We start from the raw sequence: 22,544 nt of genomic DNA on the forward strand, positions 1-22,544 counted from the left end.
TACCTTCTGTTTCTATTTTGTTGAAAGTTTTTGTTGTTGTTGTTGTTTGTTTTGATTTTAAGCAAGAACAGATGTGAGATTTTGTCACACCTTTCTCTGTATCTGTTGAGATAGAAGATATGAGGTTTTTCTCTTTTTAGTTTGTCTGTGTGATGGATAACTTGATTTCAAATGTTCAACTAACATTGCATTCCTGGGATAAACCCCAATTAGTCATGATTTTTTGTCCTTTTTGTATGTTGTAGGATTTGATTTACCAGTGTTTTGGTTAGAAATTTTGCATTTATGTTCATGATGGATATTGGTTTGTAGCTTTCTTTTCTTGTAATGTCTGTCTGTTTTTTGTATTAGGATAGTACTGGTCTTGTGGAATAACTTAAGAAGTAATTCCCTTCTCTTCAATTTGCTGGAAGAGTTTGTCTTGAATTGGTAGTGTTTTTCCATTAAACGTCTTGTTGAATTCATCAGTGAAGCCATCTGGGGCTGGAGTTTTCTTTGTGGGGAGGATTTTAAGGAAATTTCAATTTCTTTAATAGATTCAGAACTAGTCAGACTATTTCTTCTTGAATGTGCCTTGGTAGTTTGTGTCTTTTGAGGAATTGCATCTTTATTTTTTACTTTTTAGAATTTATTTCTATAAATAATACAAATACAGCTTTTTAATATGATGACATCCTACTTATTGATTTACGGTTTTATATCTTGGGCTCTAGGGGTCTTGTTGAGGAAGCTGGTGCCTTCATCTATATGATGAAGTGTTGACTCTGTGTTTTCTTCCAGCAGTTGCAAATTTCTTGATCTAATTCCTCAGTTTTTGATCTTTTGATTTGAGTTTTGTGCTAGTGAGAGATGGGGTCTAATTTCATTTTTCCACATATAACTATCCAGTTTTCCCAAACCATTTGTTAAAAAGGCTCTTCAGTGTGTATTTTTGGTTCCTTTGTTAAGTGTCAGATGGCTGCCATGTATGTGGGTTTGTCTCTGTCTTCCATTCCATTGGTTTTCATGTCTATTTGGATGCCAATACCAGGCTGTTTTTGTTACCATAGCTCTGTAGTATAACTTGAGATCAGGTGTCTTCATGTCTCCTGCCTTACTCTTATCTCTTAGAATTGCTTTGGCTATTCTTGAGTCTCTTATTCTTTTAAATGAATTTAAGGACTTTCTTTTTTTTTTTTTTTTCTAGTTCTGTGAAGAATGTCAGAGGTGTTTCATGAGGATTGCATTGAATCCATATATTGCTTTTGGTAGTATGGGCCATTTTGACAATATTAATTCTGCCTATCCAAGAGCATGGGAGTTCTTTTTATCTTTTAAGTTCTTCTTAAATTTCTTTCTTTAGTGTCTATTATTTTCATTGTATAGATCTTTTACCTCCTTGATTAGATTAATTCCTAAGTATTTTATTTTGTTATTTTTTTGAGGTTTAAAGGGAGGGCTTTCCTGATTTCTTTTTTTGCATAATTGTTGTTGGAATATAGGAAGCCTGTTTATTTATGAGTGTTGATCTTATATCCTGCTACTTTGCTGAATTCATTTATCAGCTCTAGATGTCTTATAGTGGAGTTTTTTTTTGAGTCTTTTCCATAAAGGATCATGTCATTTGTAACCTTTTAATCTCTTTCTCTTGTCTGATTGCTCTGGTTAGAGTTTTGAGAATTATGTTGAATAGTAGTTGTCTTGGTCCTGATTTTCAAGGCAGTTCTTTCAGTTTTTCTCCATTCAGTATGATTTTGACTTTGGATTTGTCATACATAGCTTTTATAATGTTGAAGTAAGTTCTATTTCACCCTAGTGTGTCTAGCATTTTTAACATGAATGAGTGCTGGATTTTAGCAAAGGCTTTTTCTGTATCTGTTGAGGTGATCATATGATTATTGTCCTCAATTCTATTTAGGTGGTGAATTACATTTATTGATCTGTGTGTGTTGAACCAACCTTGCATCCCTGGGATGAAACCCACTTGTTCACGGTGTATTATCTTCTTGGTGTGTTTCTGAATACTGTTGGCTAATATTTTGCTAAGGATTTCTGTATCTGAGTTCATCAGGAATATAGATTCATCTGGGTTTTCTTTCCTTGATGTGTCTTTTACTGGTTTTGGCATCAGAGTTATATTGGCTTCATAGAATATATTTGGAAGTGTTCTCTCCCTTTCAATTTCATGGAGTAATTTGAGAAAGTGTGGTTTTCTTCTTTAAAGACCTGGTAGAACTCAGCTGAGAATCCATGTTTCTAGACTTTTCTTTGTTGGAAGACTTTTAATTGCTGTTTCAATTTCATTACTTGATATTGGCCTGTTTAGGTTTTCTATATCTCCCTGATTCAATATATGTGCAGGTCATATATATCTAATTGTTTGTCAGTATCTTCTAGATTTTCCAGTTTATTGGAGTATAGATTTTCAAAATTGTTCTTTTAAAAAATATTTATATTTTAGTTGTAGTTGGACGCAATACCTTTATTTTATTTATTTTTATGTGGTGCTGAGGATTGAACCCAGGGCCTTGCTTGTGCTAGGCGTGCACTCTACCGCTAAGCCATAACCCCAGCCCCCCAAAACATTTTTAAAAAATGTTTTTGTAGTTGTAGATGGACAGAATGCTTTTATTTATTTGTTTATTTTTATGTGGTGCTAAGGATCCACTAGTGCCTCACAACATGCTAGGCAAGCGCTCTGCCACTGGGCTACATACAACCCCTGTCCTCAAAATAGTTCTTAATGATCCTTTGGATTACAGAAGTGTCTGTAGTGATATCTTCTTTTTCATCTCTAATTTTGTTTATTTGGGTCTTCTCTCTTACAAGTGCATAGTTTTAAATATTGAAAAGAGATATTTAATGAGCTTCTCTAATCTTAGAAGTAGATACAATCTGAAATAACAATTTTCCTATGCTGCAGAACATTTCTCTACAGATGCTTAACTACAGATGTTAATTACAGATCTTTTTTCTTATGCTTTGGAGTAAGATTCCAAGTAATCTTCATTAAATGACTTAACCTAATGTGAATTATTTTACAAATTTGAAAAAAAATTAGGTACATGTGTTTTAAATACTTTATGGCTAACATTTTAGTGATGCAAACTTGATTCTTAATTAGACTAAGTGGGGAGGGAAGTTAGATAAAGTTGTTGATTGCAACTGCATTTTTTTCCAAAGAAATAATCATATATTTAAAATAGGAATGTATGTATTCCTAAGTATGATTTGTAATTTCTTACAGATTTGTGGGATCTCTGGGTACTATCATCATAAAATGTAAAGATTTTCGAATTATTCAGTTGGATATTCCTGGAATGGAGGAATGTTTAAATATAGCCAGTTCCATTGAGGTAAGTATTTTGGAAGCAAAATCTGGTAGAAAGAAAAAAGTTACATTCTGACTGAATTCAGCTGTTTTATCATGTTTTGTGATTCAGATACTGAAAACTGACAGGAAAAGCCTTATCCTGACTCATTGTTTACTTGAGTGTCATGGGACTGTTTTGACATATAGCAGTTTTTAATGTTAATCATTTTATATGAGTAACCCTTATTCCATGAACTGCTTAGATTTCTGTGGAATTGCATTCCAGGGACTTTATAGAATTTCCATAGTGGTCAAATAATAGATATTGTTTTACTTGAGTATATACGAGTATGTAGTTAATGGGGAAAATTTAGAGAATTTAGTAAAGGGGTTCTTGGGAGAAACTTTACAGTCTTGTTTGACATTTCATGTTTATTATTTAAATCTTAATATTTTTCTCTGAATCAAAGACAGTTGATCAACTTTTTTTTTGATGCTCCAAAGGGTTTTTTTTTTTTCAAATAGCATCATATGTGGAATTTTAAGCCAATAAAATAAATAACAGCTAGAATTGATTTGGATCACATTACAGTGAGTATGTATTGGGGGATGTAGAAGCCCCCATTGACTCACACCATTCCCTCGCCTTCTGAGGGCTTCCTCAAACATTGAGAACCATTAATGAGTGTTTCCTTTTTTCTCTTCCAGGAAAGTAACTACACAAAGATTTTTTTCTTAATATATTGGTATATCTTTTGTAATAGATGCAACCCTATACCTTTGGATAGAAATATTAATAATGTAATATGATTCTTGTTATAATACAGTTTGATTCTTGACTTTATTGCTTGGTAGCTTATGACCATGGGCAAAGTTTTTAATCTCTCTGACAACTAGTTTTTTACTTTTTTGTAAAAGGAGAATAATATTTCCTATCTTTTAAGGTTGTAAGAATGTTATTAGTTGATTTTTGTGGAGTGCTTAGTATAATATATGTGAATATAGCTACCATTTGAGTGCCTTCTGTCATTTACTGAGTGAAGTTTAATGGTAAGAATTTGTGGGAAAAATATCCATATAATATTTACTATCTTAAACATGTCTACAGGTACCATTCAGTTGTGTATAATAAGTCCACATCACTGCAACAGATCCTCACGACTAAAGCAAGTCACTATCACCTGTGGTTGTAGTCTTGTTTTTTTAGTAAATGAATTTCCATTTACTTTTCTGTTTACATTCATTTTCATCAGTTTGCTTACAACAGGATGTGTTTGCTTACAACAGGATGTGTTTGCTTTGTATTTACTTAAACAATATTGAACATTGGTTCAGATCACAAGTAATAGAAATTTTACTTGAATAATTTAAATTTCAGTTGAAGAGCTTATATTATTTTCACCTCATCCTAACCAAATTGGGTATGCACTCAAGTTTTAAGTTACTTTAGGCTAAATCATTGCCACTAAATTTTATTAATTAGCTCTGGGTTTATATTGTTTTCTTGATAATTATAGAGGAAGAAAAGGGAGAAATTCTTAAAAATCTATAAATAGTAGGATACATTGCTTGTTTTTGATATAAGATTAGAGAAATAGAGAAGCAACCATTCTGAGTGAATGGCATGTAACCTTTTTTGTGCATTTGCTAAACTTTAACTATTTAAGGAAATGAGAAGATGAAGTGAACTGTATTACACATTTGTCATTTGAAAGTAACATGACACTGATTTGGTCAGATTCTTCAACATGAGTGAGAAAGCATTGTAACTTCCAGAGCATTAAGTTGAAATAATGTTCCACTATTTGGGCAGAGGAATGCCACCAGCTCTCTTCAGTTGAGAGAGAGGGAGAGAGAAGGTGGGGAAAGGAGGGGGGGTGGTGGTGGAGGGGAGAGAATATGAATGTGTGTGTGGGGGGAGGGGGGTGTGTTTGAAAATGTGAGGTTGGATTTTTACTGACCTATCCACATGTTTGTTCTTCTCTCTCTGACTAGTGAGCTGTGAGATGGCCAGCTGGTGGGTGTTAGAGATGCTGCCAGTGGTGAAGAAAGGGGCAGAGCTTGTTGCCCACTTATTGATTGCATTCACTTAGCTTTGATAGCAGCTGACACCAATCAGTTGCCTAAATGGTTGTATATATTACCCAGAACTCTTTAGAAATTGACTCATTGTGTAGAAACTCTTAGGGTTGAAAAGTCATAAATAATAAGCTATCTTTCTAATTTGACCTCTGAAAATGAGTGCTCTATTGAATGTTTTCATAGCATAGCAAATACATGTAGTAGACCTGGCCACCAGCCTTTGCCTGGCATCCAACCCCGATCCTCCATGCTGCATACATCTTAATTTAGGGGTAATAAGTGACTCCCTCAATAGCATAGGCTTCCTCTACCTGTTCTTTACAATCAAGAAGAGTCTGCTTACCCCAAAATATTCTGCTGCCACAGATAGACTTCCATTGGAAGAATAACTGGCAAGTACTCAGTTTTCTAAATTGTAGAAAGAAGCATGATGAAGCTTTTTTCCTGCCGAGTTTCAGCTGCCTTTTAGAATTGAAATATTTTCAGTTCTTTTAGCATTAATTTGTTTAAAGGAGAAGACTTATCTCTAGTGACATAAAACATAATCACAAGTAGAAATGTGAATGCTTATTGCCTACAGAGTGGTTGTTGATTTACATTTAAAATAGCAGCTGCCATGTGCAAGGCCCAGGATTTTTTCCTCAGTACTGAAAAGAAAAAAAAAACAGTTGAACTGACTAAAGCAGCTCTGACCTAGGACAGATGTGGGCATGTGCTTTTGTGCTTCTATTGGTGCAGTTAGCATCCAAAGACAAATAACTTTGGACAAAGTTTATAAATAACTTTGGACAGGAATGGTTTTTGTTAAACTGCTGAACTACATATCCAGTGTAGTATTGGAAATCATGGGCATATCCTTTTGTGAGCCAGACCCTACTGTGACCTAGAGGGAGGTAACTTCTTTCTGAGAGCTGTGGGGTTCTGAGACTTGTCATAACCTCCCCCAAGTGAGTTTACTGCCCTTTGAACTATGCTAATTGATTAGGTGCCCTTCTTTCCCAGCCATAGTATTGCTTTTTTCTGTAACCCCCTGTCAAAAAGATGTATCTGCCAGGCGAGGAATGATGTTCCATCTGTCTGTCCCTCCATCTGCTCAGGTTTTCCTGGTTTATTACCCAAAATTCAAGTACTGCAGATGAATGTAGTCTCATTTGGGGACCATAGAGTTATTACCCCAACTTGAGACCAGGTCACTGTAGCATAAAGATATGAAAATACCTCACCAATTGGCATATTTGTTCTAAGATGGAGGAAATGAATATTGATTGAATTTCCTCACACAAGGCACATATGATAGCTAAAATTACATTTTGTTTCCTTATGTGCCAGGAGCATTGCATGTATGCTTGTTGCATATGTGATCTCTCTTAATGCTGCTGGTAACCTTACAGGGCCCCTGGGTATTGTTATTTCTCCCTTGTTACAGTTGAGCAATTGAGGTGTAAAGATAAATGGACTTGCCCACTTCTTACCTGCTACTGCACAGCTAGATTTGGAACCTGAATCCAGTGGTCTGTCTCTTGACCGAGTTTTGGCCACTGAGCTTTATCGTTTTTGTTTGCACTTACTATAAGGCACTCATTATAAATAATTTACACACAAAACAAACAAATAAATAATTTACATATGTTTAAATAGCAAGTAACTGGATTTTAGCCAAGACCTCACTGAATAACTCAAAACTCTTTGTTCTCTGATCCCTAGAAGTTCTTGGGCCTTTTTATTAAACTTTATTAAATTGTATGAAGAGTAGTTTCATTTTCTCCTAGAAAATTGTGCCATTGTGTGCAAAGTTTTTCTTTTTTTTTTTCATTCAATAATATGTATTGGATGAATGTTGTATATCAGGTGCTTTATTAGATGCTTGAAACATGGAAATTGGCTCAGTAAGACTATCACTATGTCTATAAATAAAAAGTTAGAGAGCTGTAATGGGTGTGTATTATAATTAGGCGAGGCATGTGCTTGCTCCCATATCTTCAGTTAGAATATGCTGAAGTTATGGCATGTTTCTTTTTTCTTTCTGTCACTAGGCATTGTCTACCTTGGACTCTGTCACTCTGATGTATCCTTTCTTCTACCGGCCCATGTTTGAGGTGATAGAAGATGGCTGGCATTCCTTCCTTCCTGAGCAAGAGTTTGAACTCTACTCTTCAGCTGTGAGTTAATGTTTGGTAATTATGGGTAATTAGAAACAACGCAGCATTTTGTCTCATTTGTGAGAATGATCACTTTCCTTTGAAGAGAGATCAAGTGAAGTTGTCTTACCTGTGCCTAAAAGATGTTTCTATTAGTTGTTCATATCGAAGTCTCTGACATTCAGAGATTTGTATGATTTGTTCACTGCTGCAGCTGAAAAGCCTTTTCTTCCAGAAGATTAATGTATTCTAAATATTACTTTTTAAATTTTGAAAATGACATTGATAAAACATTAATATGTGCATAAAAGTAGTCCTGGCATATTGTGAGTTAATTGTTGGACGTGCCTCCTTAGAAACAACTTCATGTCTAGTAATAAGGTTCTGAGCCATCGTCACAATTGTATTGAACCCATTGAATCCACTGGGTGCTTCAGATAGTACCAAAGAACCATCTAGCACATTTGTTTCTGTGGGTTAACTTTTATTAATATGGGTTAGTCAGACCAGGTAGCTAAAATTAGGTTCTTTTTCCCCCTGTTCTGGCTAGTTTACTTCTTTCTTCTTCCTCATACTTTTATGATACCCTCTATAAGTGAGCATTGAGGGGCCCAAGACAAAGGGATAAGGAACCATGGAATTTAAAGAGCAAAGGTATCTATAGCAGCCAAGTGAGAAAGGAAAGGGATTTTATATTCTCATGCAGGGATTTTTTTTTTTAAGTTCCATTAGTCCCAAAGATGTGGTATTGAAAAGAAAGAATAAAAACATAGCTGTAAAGATACTTTGTGTTGTATCCCAGATACATTATTGATGGCTTAACTTGCTAGGAGCTTATTTCCTTGTTGGCAGAATGAAAAAGTGTTGAGCAAAATGATCTCAAGAATTCTTCCACTTCTAGCATGCTGTTATTCAAGAATTATCCAGAAAGATTATTTCAGATTCTTTGCTGAAATACACATATAGCTTATCTGTATTCCTTCTGCTAGCACTTTAGAAATTTTGTATGCACAAGGCGATGATTAGGTTTTGCTTCTGGTTCTGGTTGAGTAGCTCCTATCTCACAAGCCCTTCTTCAGATATCAATGACAGTGGAATCATCTACCTAAAACTACCTGGTTAGTAAACAAAAACCAGCATATTTTAAAGGGAGTCAATATTTAGAGGAAGTGAATGGCACAGTGAGTTTCCTGTGTTTGCATGTGTGGGCGGGCTTTGTCCTGAGGGTAGCATGGTTGTGGCATTATTGATGTGAAGCAGCTAACATTCTAGTAGAAAGCCCTCTTTCTCTCTGGTGGGAAAAGCCAGGGGAGGGAGCCTAGGGCAGCCAGAGATGCAGGAGAGGAGTGCCGAATTCTGGACAGGAATTGGCCATAGAAGGGGATCCTTGATCCTGCATACTGCCTCCAGTCTCTGGCTGACTTGGGGGCAGTTTGGCCACAGAGCTGAGCTGCCTTGCATCACAGTGCTAGAGTTTGCAGATAAGTCTTACCAAATTATTTGCCTGCTAAAACAAAACTTCAACATTCTCCAAAGGCATCGCATACGATGCCTATGTGGAGCATGTATGTTTCCTCAGTGTACCTCAGATGTCTAGGATACAATCCAAAGTTGAACCAGGATAATGTCACCCACTCCCCCTGAGAAAAAATGACCAATAATTACTGACCCCAGGATGACTCAGAAGTTCAAATTATTACACAAGGATTTTAAAACAGCTGTAGAAACTACTAAGGTAAGAAAAAGTAAGCTTAAAATAAAAAGAAGACAAAAGCAAAAATTAAAACACTGCCTTTGTACTGTTCATGTGTGTAGATAGACTACACCTGGAAGCAATAGCGTCAGAATTTAGTCTGGAATGGCTGAGTGGATACATACACCTAAAGAGTTGGCAAGTAGGGGCTGAGGATGTGGCTCAAGTGGTAGCGCGCTCGCCTGGCATGCTTGCGGCCCGGGTTCGATCCTCAGCACCATATACAAACAAAGATGTTGTGCCCGCCGAGAACTAAAAAATAAAGATTAAAAAATTCTGTCTCTCACTCTCTCTTTAAAAAAAAAAAAAAGAGTTGGCAAGTGTTTTACATTTTATATAATGTAGGCCAATATTTAAGTAAATGTAATTTTATTTATAAGTATAAATATATAAGGTAAATATAAATAAATAGAAGTGTTATCATATTTAAATTAAAGATGTAAATTATAATATTTAATTAAAGATAAATGTTAAAGATATTTAAGATATCTTTAAGATGTATAATGTCATCCTGAGAACAGGATTAGTCAACCTTGGCAGTGTTGACGTTTGGGCTCTTAAATTCTTGTTGCAGGCAGCTTCCCTGTGCCTCAGAGTATGTTTAGCAGCATCCCAGGCACGGGTACTACCATTTGCCAGTAGCATTCTCCCTCCCACTCCCTAGTTGATTCCAGACATGGACAAATGTTCCCTTAGGGCAAAAATCACCCCTGTTTGAAAACCAGTAACCTGGAGCTATTGCTTTAATAAAATGCAAAGAAATATATTTAAAAAGTTAAACTGGAATTCTAAAAAATATTTAATCCAGAAGAAGGCAAGAAAGAAGAAACAGCAATAAAAACAGGGAACAAACAAAATAATTAAATGCTTGACTAAGGTCCAGCTATAACAATACATATTTTAATATTGGTGAGTCAGGCACTCCAATTAAAAGGCAGAAATTGTCAGAATGAATTAAAGAAAAATAGAAGATCCAGATGTGTTCTGTGTATAAGAGAAGTGTTTTGAATAGAAACAGATAGTTTGAAAATGGATGAAAAAAGATGTACTGAACAAATAATAAGCATAAAAAGGCACGAGTAACTGCTAATTCCAGATTAAAAAATAAAAAGACTTTAAGACAGGCACATTTATAATAATAAAAAAGGTCATTTTATATTTAACATGTATGTATGTATTAGCACACGTTGATAGAAATGAAGAAATATGCAATTCTACAGTCAGGATAAGATATTATTAAAATGGTCCTCTTGTCAATTAATAGAACTAGGCTAAAATAACAACAGCAAGACAAGTAGAGACATAAAAGATCTGGTCTGAAGAACATTGCTTAATATTTATAGAATGCTGCTTTAACTTCTCCTGAATATGCACTCTTCAAGAGGCACATGGTATGTTCCCAAGAGAGACCATAAACTGGGGTGTTAACTAAATCTAAATAAATTTACTAGGATTGAAATCACATAGACTATAATCTTTGACCTCAAATATATTATAAATCAATAACACTAAGATATCTAGGAATATCTATCTCCTAATATTTCTAAATTACACAGAATATTTATAAATGATCTGTGGTTCAAATACGAAACCACTTAGAAAATATTGTGAACAAAAAATAATGAGAATGCAATTTCTCAAGATCTGTGGAGTATAGGTAAGGCAGAGTTTGGAGATAAGTGTGCAACTTATAATTCTCACATGAGAAAAGAAAATGAGTCTAAAAGCATGGACCTAAACACCAACTTAGGAAGCTAGGGAGGACAAAAACAGAAAGAGGGAGAGAGTAAAAATAAAGGCAGAAAGCAATAAGATAATTAGAATTAATAAGCAAGTTTAGAAAAATTGCTTGATATAAGATCAGTATACAAAGTTGGGTGTGCACTTATGATCACAGCACTGGGAGGCTGAGGTGGAAGGATCACTTGAGTCCAGAAGTTGGAGAAATTCAAGACAATGTCATAAAGAAAAAGAAGAACGTGCACCCCATAATCCCAGTGGTTTGGGAGGCTGAGGCCTGGAGGATCTCGAGTTCAAAGTCAGCCTCAGCAACAGCGAGGTGCTTAGCAATTCAGTGAGACCCTGTCTCTAAAATACAAAATAGGGCTGGGGATGTGGCTCAGTGGTTGAGTGCCCCTGAGTTCAATCCCTGGTACCCAAAAAAGAAGGAAATAAAAAGATCAGTTGCATTGGCAACAGTCACTCTTAACATGAATAAAATACTTAGGAATAAATTTAACCTGGTTCAGGATCTGTATACTGAAAGATGCAAAACATTGCTGACAGAAGTTGTAGGAAATTTAAATAAAAGGAGATATACTGTGTTCATTAATTGCAAAACAACATAGTTAAGATCAGTAGTTGACTTGGGGAAGGACAAGATAGTGAATATTTTAGGTTTCACTGATCATGTGCTCTGTTGTAACTACTCTGTTGTTTTAGCATGAAAACAGCAATAGATAATACACTAATGAATAGGTGTACCAGATTCCAATAAAACTTTATTTACAGAAACAGGCACAGGCTGGATTGGGCTCACTATGGTGGCAGTTCTGTCCAAATTGATCTATAAATTCAATGCAACCCTTATCAGTATTCCAACAGGTGATTTTGTTGAAATGAAAGAGAGTCTAAAATTTATATTGAAATGCAAATTGACTAGAATAGCCAAAACACCTTTGAAAAAAATAAAGTATTGAAAATGCTCGGATTTTAGAGCTTCATATAAAATGGCAGTAATCAAGAAAGAATGATATTGGCATAATGACAAACAGATGAGCAGAATATAGGGTCCAGAAAGAAACCTTTCCCTTTATGGGCAGTTGATTTTTGGCAAAAGGTAGCAAGGTGATTCCATAGGGAAAAGACAACTTTTTCTGCCAATACCTTTGGAATAATTTGATCTCCATATGAGAAAATCTAGATGGGTACCTCAGACCATTCACAAACAACTCAAAATGTGTGGTAGACCTAAATATATTGTAGATCTAAAACAGCCAAAACATCTGGAAGAAGGCACAGGAAAAAAATCTTTATGACCTTGGGTTGTAAAAGGTTTGTGTGTGTGTTGTATGTGCGCTAGGGCTTGAACCCAGGGCCTTGCATGCACTCTACCACTGAGCTGCACTCCCAGACAGATTTAGGTGTTACTTCAAAAACAATGGAAAATAGATTAGTGATTTCTTAGCATTGGATATTTACCAGGTGTGCCAGCTGTCAAGACCCATGAAATTATGCAGTCAAGATGTATAACTTACTTTTCACCTTTTGTCTTAAAGGTGATTAAAAAGTAGAGAAAATAATTTAATGTAAAGATTAAATAGCTGGTTAGAAAGAGCTAAAGAGAAATCTGGAACAGGTTTGAAATAATTACCCAGAATACAGAATAGAGAAACAAGGAAGCTGAGGGAAAAAAGAGGTTAGAGCATTCATAGTAAAGGAAGAAGATCCAATATTTATTTATCACATAAGAGTTCCAGAAGCAGATAATACAGAAAGTGAAAGAAAGGTAGTATTTAAATAGACAATAATTGAGAATTCTTTAGACTCAGTAAAAGTAATTGAACCTAAAGAGGTTAAGGTGTCCCAGCAAACAGCACGTAGGGTGATCAAAAAGAAATCTGAGACATGTCGTCCAGTCCCTGAACAGTAAAGCAAAGCGAATATTACACAATTAGCAAGAAGGAAGACAAGCTACCTACATGGTATTAGATAGAAGAGAATAAAGTTTGATAGCTATGTATTCATGATAAAACCTCTTAACAGTTCTGGGGGTTTAATTCATTGGTGGAGTGTGTGCTTAGCATGTGCAAGGTCCTTGGTTTAATCTGAGACAGCCCCACCACACACACACAGATGGGGGTAGGTGTCTGGTAGGTGTCAGTGGGAAAGCACTTGCCTAGCATGTGTGAGGCTCTGAGTTTGATCCCCAGCATTACAAAAACAAACAGAAACCCAAAGCTTCTTACCAAAATGATTAATGGTGACTCCCAAAAGCATACAAAAAGCACTTTTTGTCTATTCTCTGAGTTCAAGAGTGAGGCAAATGTGCCACCATTACTGTTCCTACTCAGGTCAATAAGATAAGGGGGAAAATACAAGGAAAAGGAATAAAATGAAAAAAGCAAAATTGCTATTATTTGCTGATTATGTTTGTCTGCGTAGGAAGATGAACGGATCAGGAGATTGTAAGCAAAGATGCAGTTAAAATGCAACATACTTTGTCATGTCTCTAGGAATGTATCTAAGTAAAGATATATAAGGCTTTATTTTTTTTTTTTTTAGTTGTAGTTGAACACAATATCTTTATTTTATTTATCTATGTGGTGCTGAGGATCGAACCCAGGACCTCGAATGTGCGAGGCGAGTGTTCTACTGCTGAGCCAGAACCCCAGCTCTACATAAGGCTTTTATTGAGAAAATTGTACAGCTTTATGGAAAAAATTAAAGCTTAACTGAGCAGAATAGTATGCCCTACATAGGGAGATTTCTCTTAACTGATATATAAAATCAGTACACCTTTTTGAAACTCCAATTGATTTGTACATGGAATTGATAAAAGTTACATGGAAGAGCAAAGGACGAAGAGGAGCCATGTTACTATTAAAGATAAAAATGGAAGGAAGAGCAAATGCAGCCTACTAGACATCAAGCTTATTTTAAAAGCTATGGACATTATTAAGATAGACCAGTGGCATAGAATAGAGAGCTGCCCTGTACTCTCAAAAACTTTTATTATCAGAGTGGCATTGCAAATCAAATGAAGGACCATATCATTCTTTAGAGTAGGAAGTCAGAAAATAATTATGTAATAGTAGAAACTCAAGGAATAAAAGCCTCAGCATTCTATTTAGAAATTTGGAGGTAAACACTCACATAGAAAATAATCTTGAAAATAATTGACTTTGGAGAAATGGAATCGGGATGGGTGCCCAGGTGCCCAGGAAATGGGTAACTATTTTTTTTTTGGTAATGAATCTTTTAGAAATTACTACTGCTACTACTACTGCTACTGCTACTACTCCTTCTCCTTCTTTGAAAAGTAGAAAAACAAAGTAATTAAAAATTGATGTTGAATTTTGTGAAAGTTTTTAATATACCAGTTTTTGCCTGAGACCCTGGGTTCAATTCCCTAGCAATGCAAAAAACAAAACAAACAAACAAACAAATGAAAAAACCAGCTGCATGTTACAGTACATCAAACACACTTTTTAGCTTCATCTTCCTACCAGTGAAGTTTATGGTTAGTATATTAGGCCAACCTGGATTATGGGAAATTTGAATTTCTTTTTACTATAAAAAGCCTTTTATTGTCTTCAAGCAGTTTTCATTTCTGCTGTTTGAAATAAGGCATTTGATAGATTTATTATTATTATTTTTATTCTAATTTGTTACATATGACAACAGAATGTATTACAATTCATATTATACATATAGAGCACAATTTTTCATATCTCTGGTTGTACACAGGTATTTGATAGTTTTATGTGGTATGTTTTGAGTCCTTAGTCTACTGAGTCAGATTATTTCATTGACTTTTAAGTGTCTAGTCCAAGTAGCTAGTTTTTTTGTTTTAGTATTAGGGATTGAACCCAGAGGTACTTTACCACTGGGCTACATCTTCAGTCCTTTTTTTTTAAAAAAAAGTTTTCTAATTTTAAGGCAGGGTCTCACTAAATTGGTTAGGCCCTCACTAGATTGCCAAGGCTGTCCTTGAACTTGTGATCTTCCTGCTTCAGCCTCCTGCACTATTGCGCCTGGCTAGGAGTGAGTTTTATCATTCTTAAGGAAGATGTTACCAATCTTTGTTTTCTTCTTTTCTAAATAGCAGAAAGGAACAAAGGTTTTGATGTAGGTAGTAGTTTTGTTCCATCAGTTCTGGCTAGGTAGTGTTCTGGAATTTTATAGTCTTAAGTGGTGCTGTGCTTTAAGAGGACCACTGGTAAACTGGATGGTCCCCAGAAAGGAGGAATGGGGTTCTACTGGCCTTTATGATCATTATGTATTTAATACATTTAACTTGGAGAAGAGGCGACTAAGGGAGAAATGACTGTAAATATTTGAGAGGATATCATGTGAAATACAGAACTTATGCTGTGTTGTCTGAAATCATGGTAAAAACGGTAGAGGAAGTTATAGAGCAACAGGTTTTGTTCAATGTAAGCAAGACCTTTCTAGGAACTAGTAATACATAGCAGTGCAGGAGGCTGGCCCTGATGAGTGGAGCACCTTTGCTCTGGAGGTATTTTAAGTGTAGGCTAGGTATCCTTCTAGTAAATTCCCAAGAAATTGCTTCTTCATCAGTGAAAATGGACCTCTGAAGTCCTTTAAACTTTTTCATGTTCTCTTGTAATGTTGAGATATTTGCTTAGCTTTGCAATGTTTTGTGTTTTTCAGACCAGTGAATGGAGGCTAAGCTATGTCAATAAGGAATTTGCCGTCTGTCCTTCTTACCCACCAATTGTCATAGTGCCCAAATCCATTGATGATGAAGCTCTTCGGAAGGTAGCTACATTTCGACATGGAGGGCGCTTTCCAGTACTCAGCTATTATCATAAAAAAAATGGAATGGTAAGTGGTACAGAACTGCTGCTTGATCTGCAGAAAGCCTTGGCCTGGGGATCTTTTCCTAGGGAGGTTGATTTTTCTGTGTTCATGGAAGCAACTGGCCAGGTAGCTTTCACTAGGACTTCCTTCACATAAACTCTAGGAAACCAGGAGCAGTTTGCTTCTCTGATGAGGCTATGATTGAATTCTTTCCATCATGCTTCACCCTTAGAAAAGTCAAAATAGACATGTCTTCAGGACAGAGTGTAAAGGAAACTAGTGTTTATATGATGCTCGCAGCAACATTCTCACCAAATTTCCATGTGGAAGGTGACTTGAACAGATGTTTTTGTTTTCAGAAGAGAGAGGAGTGATCCGTAATTATTCATACTTTGTAAAACATGGAAGTCAGGTTAGGTGCTGTGGCACACTCTGTAATCCCTCTGTAACTCTAGAGGCTGAGGCAGGAGGATGGTAAGTTTGAGACCAGCCTCAACAACTTAGTGAGACCCACAGCAACTTAGCAAAATAAAAAGGGACTGGGGATGTAGCTTGTGGTAAAGTGCCTTTGGGCTTATTTCCCAGTACCAAAAAAAAAAAAAAGAAACCCTGGAAATCAGGAATTTAATAGGCAAGAACTTGCTGGATATTTTCCAAATATTAGTTTACAAATTACTTTCTCACTTCTTTTTTTCTCTCAGCTGATAAACTCTGCTTCTCACTTTGAAACCAATAGTAAATTAGTAGATGATTATAGCTATTTTCCACCCCCCCTGCCAAATGTCTAAAAATGGATATTTAGTGTAAACAGAATTTTTAAGATTTGCTATTGTTTATTTATTTATATTGTGGTACTAGAAATTGAACCCAGATGTGCTTTACCTCTGAGCTACCTCCCCACTCCTCTTTATTATTTACTTTGAGACAGGATCTCACTAAGTTGCTGAGGCTGGCCTGGAACTTGCCATCCTCCTGCCTCAGCCTCCTGAGTCACTGGGATTACAGTAAAATGTTAAATAAGATACAGAGGTTGGAAGTAAGTGGCTATTAAGAGAGACTAAAGATAGTTCAAAATAATCCTGGCACTCTGTCTGCAGCATTTCACCTCTGCAGTCATGATGTTCTAGTCGGCCAGACACTGCAGGATTTTCAGTGTAGGTGTGTCTTCTTTAGAAAACTTCAGTTCACACTATAGACAGATGAAAGGAAAAAGAACATACAGATTTTGTCACGTGCCTAAGCTTTGGAGTATGAGGCTCAAAGAGCAGTAAGGTGGCTGAACCTGGTAGAATGTAGCAGAGAGAGGGACTCAGCTTCTTAGGGAAGGTGTACACAGCAAGCCAGGCTGTGTACCAAGTCAACCAGGGCTGACTTGTTAGGGAGATCAGTCTAACTGATAACTGCTGTGCTCATCTTTGTCTGCACCAGGTTTCAGACCCCCATCTCTTCTTCCAGGGGAAAGATCCCTTCTAGGCAGAAAGAGGCCTGGGGACATCAGAGAGAAAAGCTTCTGATTGTCACTGTAGGCAGACGTCAACTTCATTTTACAGAAGGACAGCTTTTCAGAGCCATTTCTGTGTTAACAGAGGTCTGCAGTTAATTTGGAGTTGTGGTATTTTACTCCCCTCCAAACTCAAGGTTTATTGGCTCAAAGACCATTATTGTCTTTGTTACTGGGCCAGGTCTGTTAGTTGTTGAATTCATGGATTTAATGAATTGAAATATTTGATCTTGAGGAGATGATACAATTTAGTATGTGAAAATATTTTGAGATAATAGGAAAAATTTTGTTTTAAAGTATAAGTTTTGCCTTTGTTTTATGTCATTACTATTGTTTGTACATGGAAATATTTCTTTGTTTTTTGATCAAATCATCTCCAAAATGCTTTGTGATTGTTTTCCAGACAGTACTCTTAATCCAGCTATTTCCTTTCTGTTTTCAGAAACTTTAAAAGCTGTCCTATTGATTGTCAGCATATTGTGCTTCTAGGTAATTATGCGAAGTGGTCAGCCACTCACTGGCACTAATGGGAGAAGGTGCAAGGAAGACGAGAAGCTGATAAACGCTACCCTCAGAGCAGGAAAGCGCGGCTACATCATTGACACTCGAAGTCTAAATGTGGCTCAGCAAGCTAGAGCCAAAGGAGGTGGCTTTGAACAAGAAGCCCATTATCCCCAGTGGAGGCGAATCCATAAGTCCATTGAGAGGTAAAAGGTTCTGGAGATGGGGAGGACTCTGATTGGAAGCTAACTGGAGCAAATGAGTCATTAGCTATTTAAAAATCACAAGGGCTCAAATGAAACCTGCATTAATTTTAAACCTGCATAATAATTTAGGTCAGCAATTGACTAAGTTTCACAAGTAAAATTGCATGTATTTGTGGTATACAGTATGTTTTAGTTTTTGTTTTTGTTTTTGTATAGGGGATTGAACCCAGGAGCTCTGAACCACTGAGCCATATCCCCAGCCCTTTTTAAATATTTTATTTAGAGACAGGGTCTCATTAAGTTGCTTAGGGCCTTGCTAAGTTGCTGAGGCGGGCTTTGAACTCTCGATCCTCCTGCCTCGGTTTCTGGAGCTGCTGGGATTATAGACGTGTGCCACCATGCCCAGCAACAATATGCTATTTTGATATACTTCTACATCATGAAGTGATTACATCAAACTTTACATATCCATCACCTCATGTATTTATTTTTCTGTGGTGAAACATTTAAGGTCTATTTTTTTAGTAATTTACAAGCATACAGTATATTATTATTAACCATCATCATCATGCTGTACAGTCATGCTATACAGTTGTCTGACTGAAACTTTGTATCCTTTGACCAACATTTCCCCACCTCCTTGCTTTCCCCCCATACTCAGATCTACTATTCTACACTGCTTCTATGAGTTTGTCTTTTTTAGATTCTACCTGTGAGACCATGCAGTGTTTGTCTGTTTCTGTCTTATTTTGGTTAGCATGTTGTCTTCCAGTTTCATCCATGTTGTTGTAAGTGACAGAATTTCCTCCTTCATTAAGGCTGAATAGTATTCCATTGCGTATATAGTCCCACAAATTCTTTATCCTCATTCATCTGTTGATAGATATTAGGTTGATTCCATATCTTAACTGTTGCCAATAGTGTAGAGCCTATGGGGATATAGATCTCTTTGAGATCCTGATTCTATTTCTTCTGGTTAATCCCAGAAATGGAACTGCTGGATCATACTGATGATTCTATTTTGAGTGTCCAGTGTGTAGTGCTAAGTGGGAATAGGATTGTGATTGTAGGTTGCAAATGCAGTACTTTGGCCCTCTCTACTAATCTGGTAACCCAGCTGTGTGAGCTGAGTTCACTGTTCAGATGCAGGACGGTTTACCATGACAGACATTTGAAGCGTCTTTGTGTTTAAATATTTATATTTTACCTTTCATCCTCACATTAATGTATACCAACATAATAATTTGATTATTTTTGCCCTAGGATATATCAGAGGCAGAGTTTTTAGTTTAGCTTCTTCCTTTATCATTCTATTTCATGTTTTCTTTCTTACTCTTTTACTTTTAAAAGGTATCACATTCTTCAGGACAGCTTAATCAAACTTGTGGAAGCTTGTAATGACCAAACGCATAACATGGACCGATGGCTCAGTAAGTTGGAGGCCTCCAACTGGCTGACTCATGTCAAAGAGATTCTGACCACTGCCTGCCTGGCAGCTCAGTGTATTGACAGGTAAACTGCATTTTATTCTTCCTGAATGGGACACACACTGAGAACTAGACTTGTTTTTACCTAGACATGTGTTCATAGTGTCTGTGGAAGTTTGTGCCTATTCCATATCTTATATCTGGATGATTTTATAAATTGTTGTATAAGAGAGTCAGTACATTCAGTTATCAAGGAGGGATATGCAGAGAGTGTGGCTTTTAGTAGATAATTAATATTTGTTGAATGAATGAACCATGTACATACACATGTCTTCTGTGACATAGTTTAAGTACTAAACCTTTTTTTTAAAAATAAAATCCTTAAATTTTCAATTTCCCAATTTTATTTTTATTACACTATAAAAGAGAAATGGAAGTAATTTTCTTATTTCTTCTCATGGGGCCAAATTTACCTCTTTACTTTTGCAATATCAATGAAAGGAGAGTTATTCTGTGATACAGTGAGATGATTCTTTCTAATCTCTGATACCTTATTGTAAACCACTTGGCGTGTGGTTATATCTGGATCTCAAGTTGGGAAAGCCTGGTTATAGTGAAGTGATTATAGTCTATTCACTCAGTTGAAGGTTGCTAACCCTTGAGACTTAAGGCAGAAGATTGAACAGAGGCAGAAGGATTGGTATAATTGTTGCAGAAGCTTAGAATGCCCTTTGTAAGAAGGGGATTCCCACTGAAACCATGGGTAGGTATGTTTTGTCACCACACAGTTGGGTGGCACTTTTCTTTGAGACTTTAATTGTTTTATTAATGCTTCCAAATTAGGGAAATATGTATATAATTTTTCATTATTTAAAAAAATTGATAATGGAGTGGGTTGCTTAAGATCTTGTGGTAAGTTAGTGGCAGCACCTAAGAGTTGGGATTGCCAGGTTGTCATTGTTCTTTCTTTTGGGGTTAGGTGAAGCCCTTTTAGCCAGGAAAATACATAAATTGAAGATCAAGATTCTGTGGTAGAGAAATCAGTAATACAGAATGAGCCAGGTTAATATCAAAGGGTTTCTTTCTTTTCAACTTGAGTTTACCAGGTTTCTCCTCATAGTGTGAGTACAGAAGCCTCTATTTTCTTGTGAAACACAAATCTTTTTTCTTAACTATATATTTTAGTTGTCGATGGACCTTTATTTTTTATTTATTTATATGTGGTGCTGAGGTGAATCCAGTGCCTTACCATGCTAGGCAAGCACTCTACCAGTGAGCTACAATCCCAGCCCCCTGAAACACAAATCTTAATGAACATTTATTACCACATTGTCTGCCTTTTCAGCCACAATAATGAGATGATGCTGACCAGGCAGCCTTAGGTCCAAGTGTGTTCAGTTTGGGCTGGCCACCTTCCATGAGCAGGGATCTCCAAACTCTCATGAGGGGTCAGGTTGATTTTTGCCATGTTTGTGTTCCCTTTTGTCAAATTATTAAATTACTATTTACACCTCCATAAAAATTTGTTCTTATAATTAATTGCTCAAAATATAAAAATAGACCTTAAGTTAATTGAATTGTTTAGAATAAACCACACATAATTACAATATATATTCAGTATATTTAGAAGCCTTAAAAGTGTTTGCTCATACTCTTTAGCCTTGTCATTAGATTTTATTCTAAGAATGGGATTCTTGACCTACCATGCATGAACTTCAGGCAGTCTGTTATTTTCAAATTAACAACCTCCTTACTGTAGGATTAAGTAAGTTATACTTCATCACATAATAGAATGTTATACAGCCATTAATACAAAGGTCCTAAAGAGGCCAGAGAAACGTGGGGGAAGGACTTGTAATGAAAATAATAGGAAATTGCCTTTTGTTATTACTCTGTAAAGTATATATGTCCGTGGAAAAAAATTGCCAGTTGTTACCAAACTTGAAATTTCCTTTCTCCAAAGTTTTCTTCATTATTGTGTCAATAAAACGGGTGAAAAAAGGCAGGAGGGATGTAGTTAATTTGGTTTTGTTGTTTCCTTCCCTTCTCTTGAGAACGGTGGGATCCCAATCACCACGTAAGTCTCATGGGACAGTGGTACCGTTGCCACCGACTTTCTAGGTTGGCAGTTTTAATGTTTTTTTTTTTTTTTTTTTCTATTTCCATGATTCTCAGAATGTGATTTCCCTGATCCATTATATTTTTTGAAGGTGCCCTTATAGTTAGCTGGTGGTGTGAAGCAGATGGAAATCATAGTCAGAAAGTAATTTTAATGTATGTTCATAGGTGTGATGAGAAAAGGCTTTACTCAATTATAAAATGCAGAAAGGTAAGAGCCTTCTAAAAGGACCACTTTTCAGTTTTGTAAAGGGACAGAAAATTTAGCTGAAAAGTGCCGTGAAATTTGTTATAATTTAATGGGAATCTGGCCATGTGAAATTTGGGACTCATCTTAGTCCTTTTTCTCTCTAGAAACCCTTTATCTATCCAGTGCTTTATTTAGCATGAGGGAGCTGGATAATGTCTTTGTCTATCCAATAAGAGAGAGTAGGACAGAGAATAGTGCATAAGTTTAAAATATCGACTCAGTGTTTATTGTTAGCAGTTCATTGGCAGTGTCGGGAGTGTCCCATGTGTGTCTGGGTTTTCCACCAGGGAAGGAGCATCGGTTCTGATTCACGGAGCAGAAGGAACTGACTCCACCCTGCAGGCTGCCTCCCTGGCTCAGATCATTTTGGAACCACGGAGCCGGACCGTCCGAGGTTTCGAGGCCCTTATAGAAAGAGAGTGGCTTCAGGTGAGAATAGCCATCTATGAGGTGTTGCCATCCTGAAATGGGGTAGCTGACATCGTGTGTGAAATTTTGATTGGTTAACATTTTTAAATTGTGTGTTTAATTTTCTGTGGGTCTATTAATCTATCTTCCTCCTAGTAAATGTTTATGATCTTTACCCCTCTCAATTTCTAGATGTCTCTTTGACTATATTGCTCACTTATTACTTCATCCACTTAAAAGACTTGTTAGCTGTGCTGGTTGAGCATCACTAATCCAAAATCTGAAACTTTTGAGTGCTAACACTTGACTTATGTCAAAACAT

At 36.3% G+C, this 22,544-nt stretch overlaps 1 protein-coding gene across 1 annotated transcript in view; it reads left to right on the forward strand.

Moving 5' to 3' along the window:
* Positions 1-22,544, forward strand: part of MTMR9 (myotubularin related protein 9) — a 44,609-nt gene that overhangs the window by 8,750 nt on the left and 13,315 nt on the right. The window contains exons 2-7 of the mRNA XM_081269414.1: positions 3,227-3,335; positions 7,408-7,533; positions 15,662-15,835; positions 17,802-18,019; positions 19,370-19,531; positions 22,102-22,243. Of these exons, the coding sequence (XP_081125540.1) occupies positions 3,227-3,335; positions 7,408-7,533; positions 15,662-15,835; positions 17,802-18,019; positions 19,370-19,531; positions 22,102-22,243 (931 nt within the window). The remainder of the gene's footprint in view (positions 1-3,226; positions 3,336-7,407; positions 7,534-15,661; positions 15,836-17,801; positions 18,020-19,369; positions 19,532-22,101; positions 22,244-22,544) is intronic.

This window comes from Spermophilus citellus (genome assembly GCF_964194105.1).
Source record: "Spermophilus citellus genome assembly, chromosome: 16".
In the NCBI taxonomy this organism is placed as follows: Eukaryota; Metazoa; Chordata; class Mammalia; order Rodentia; family Sciuridae; genus Spermophilus; species Spermophilus citellus.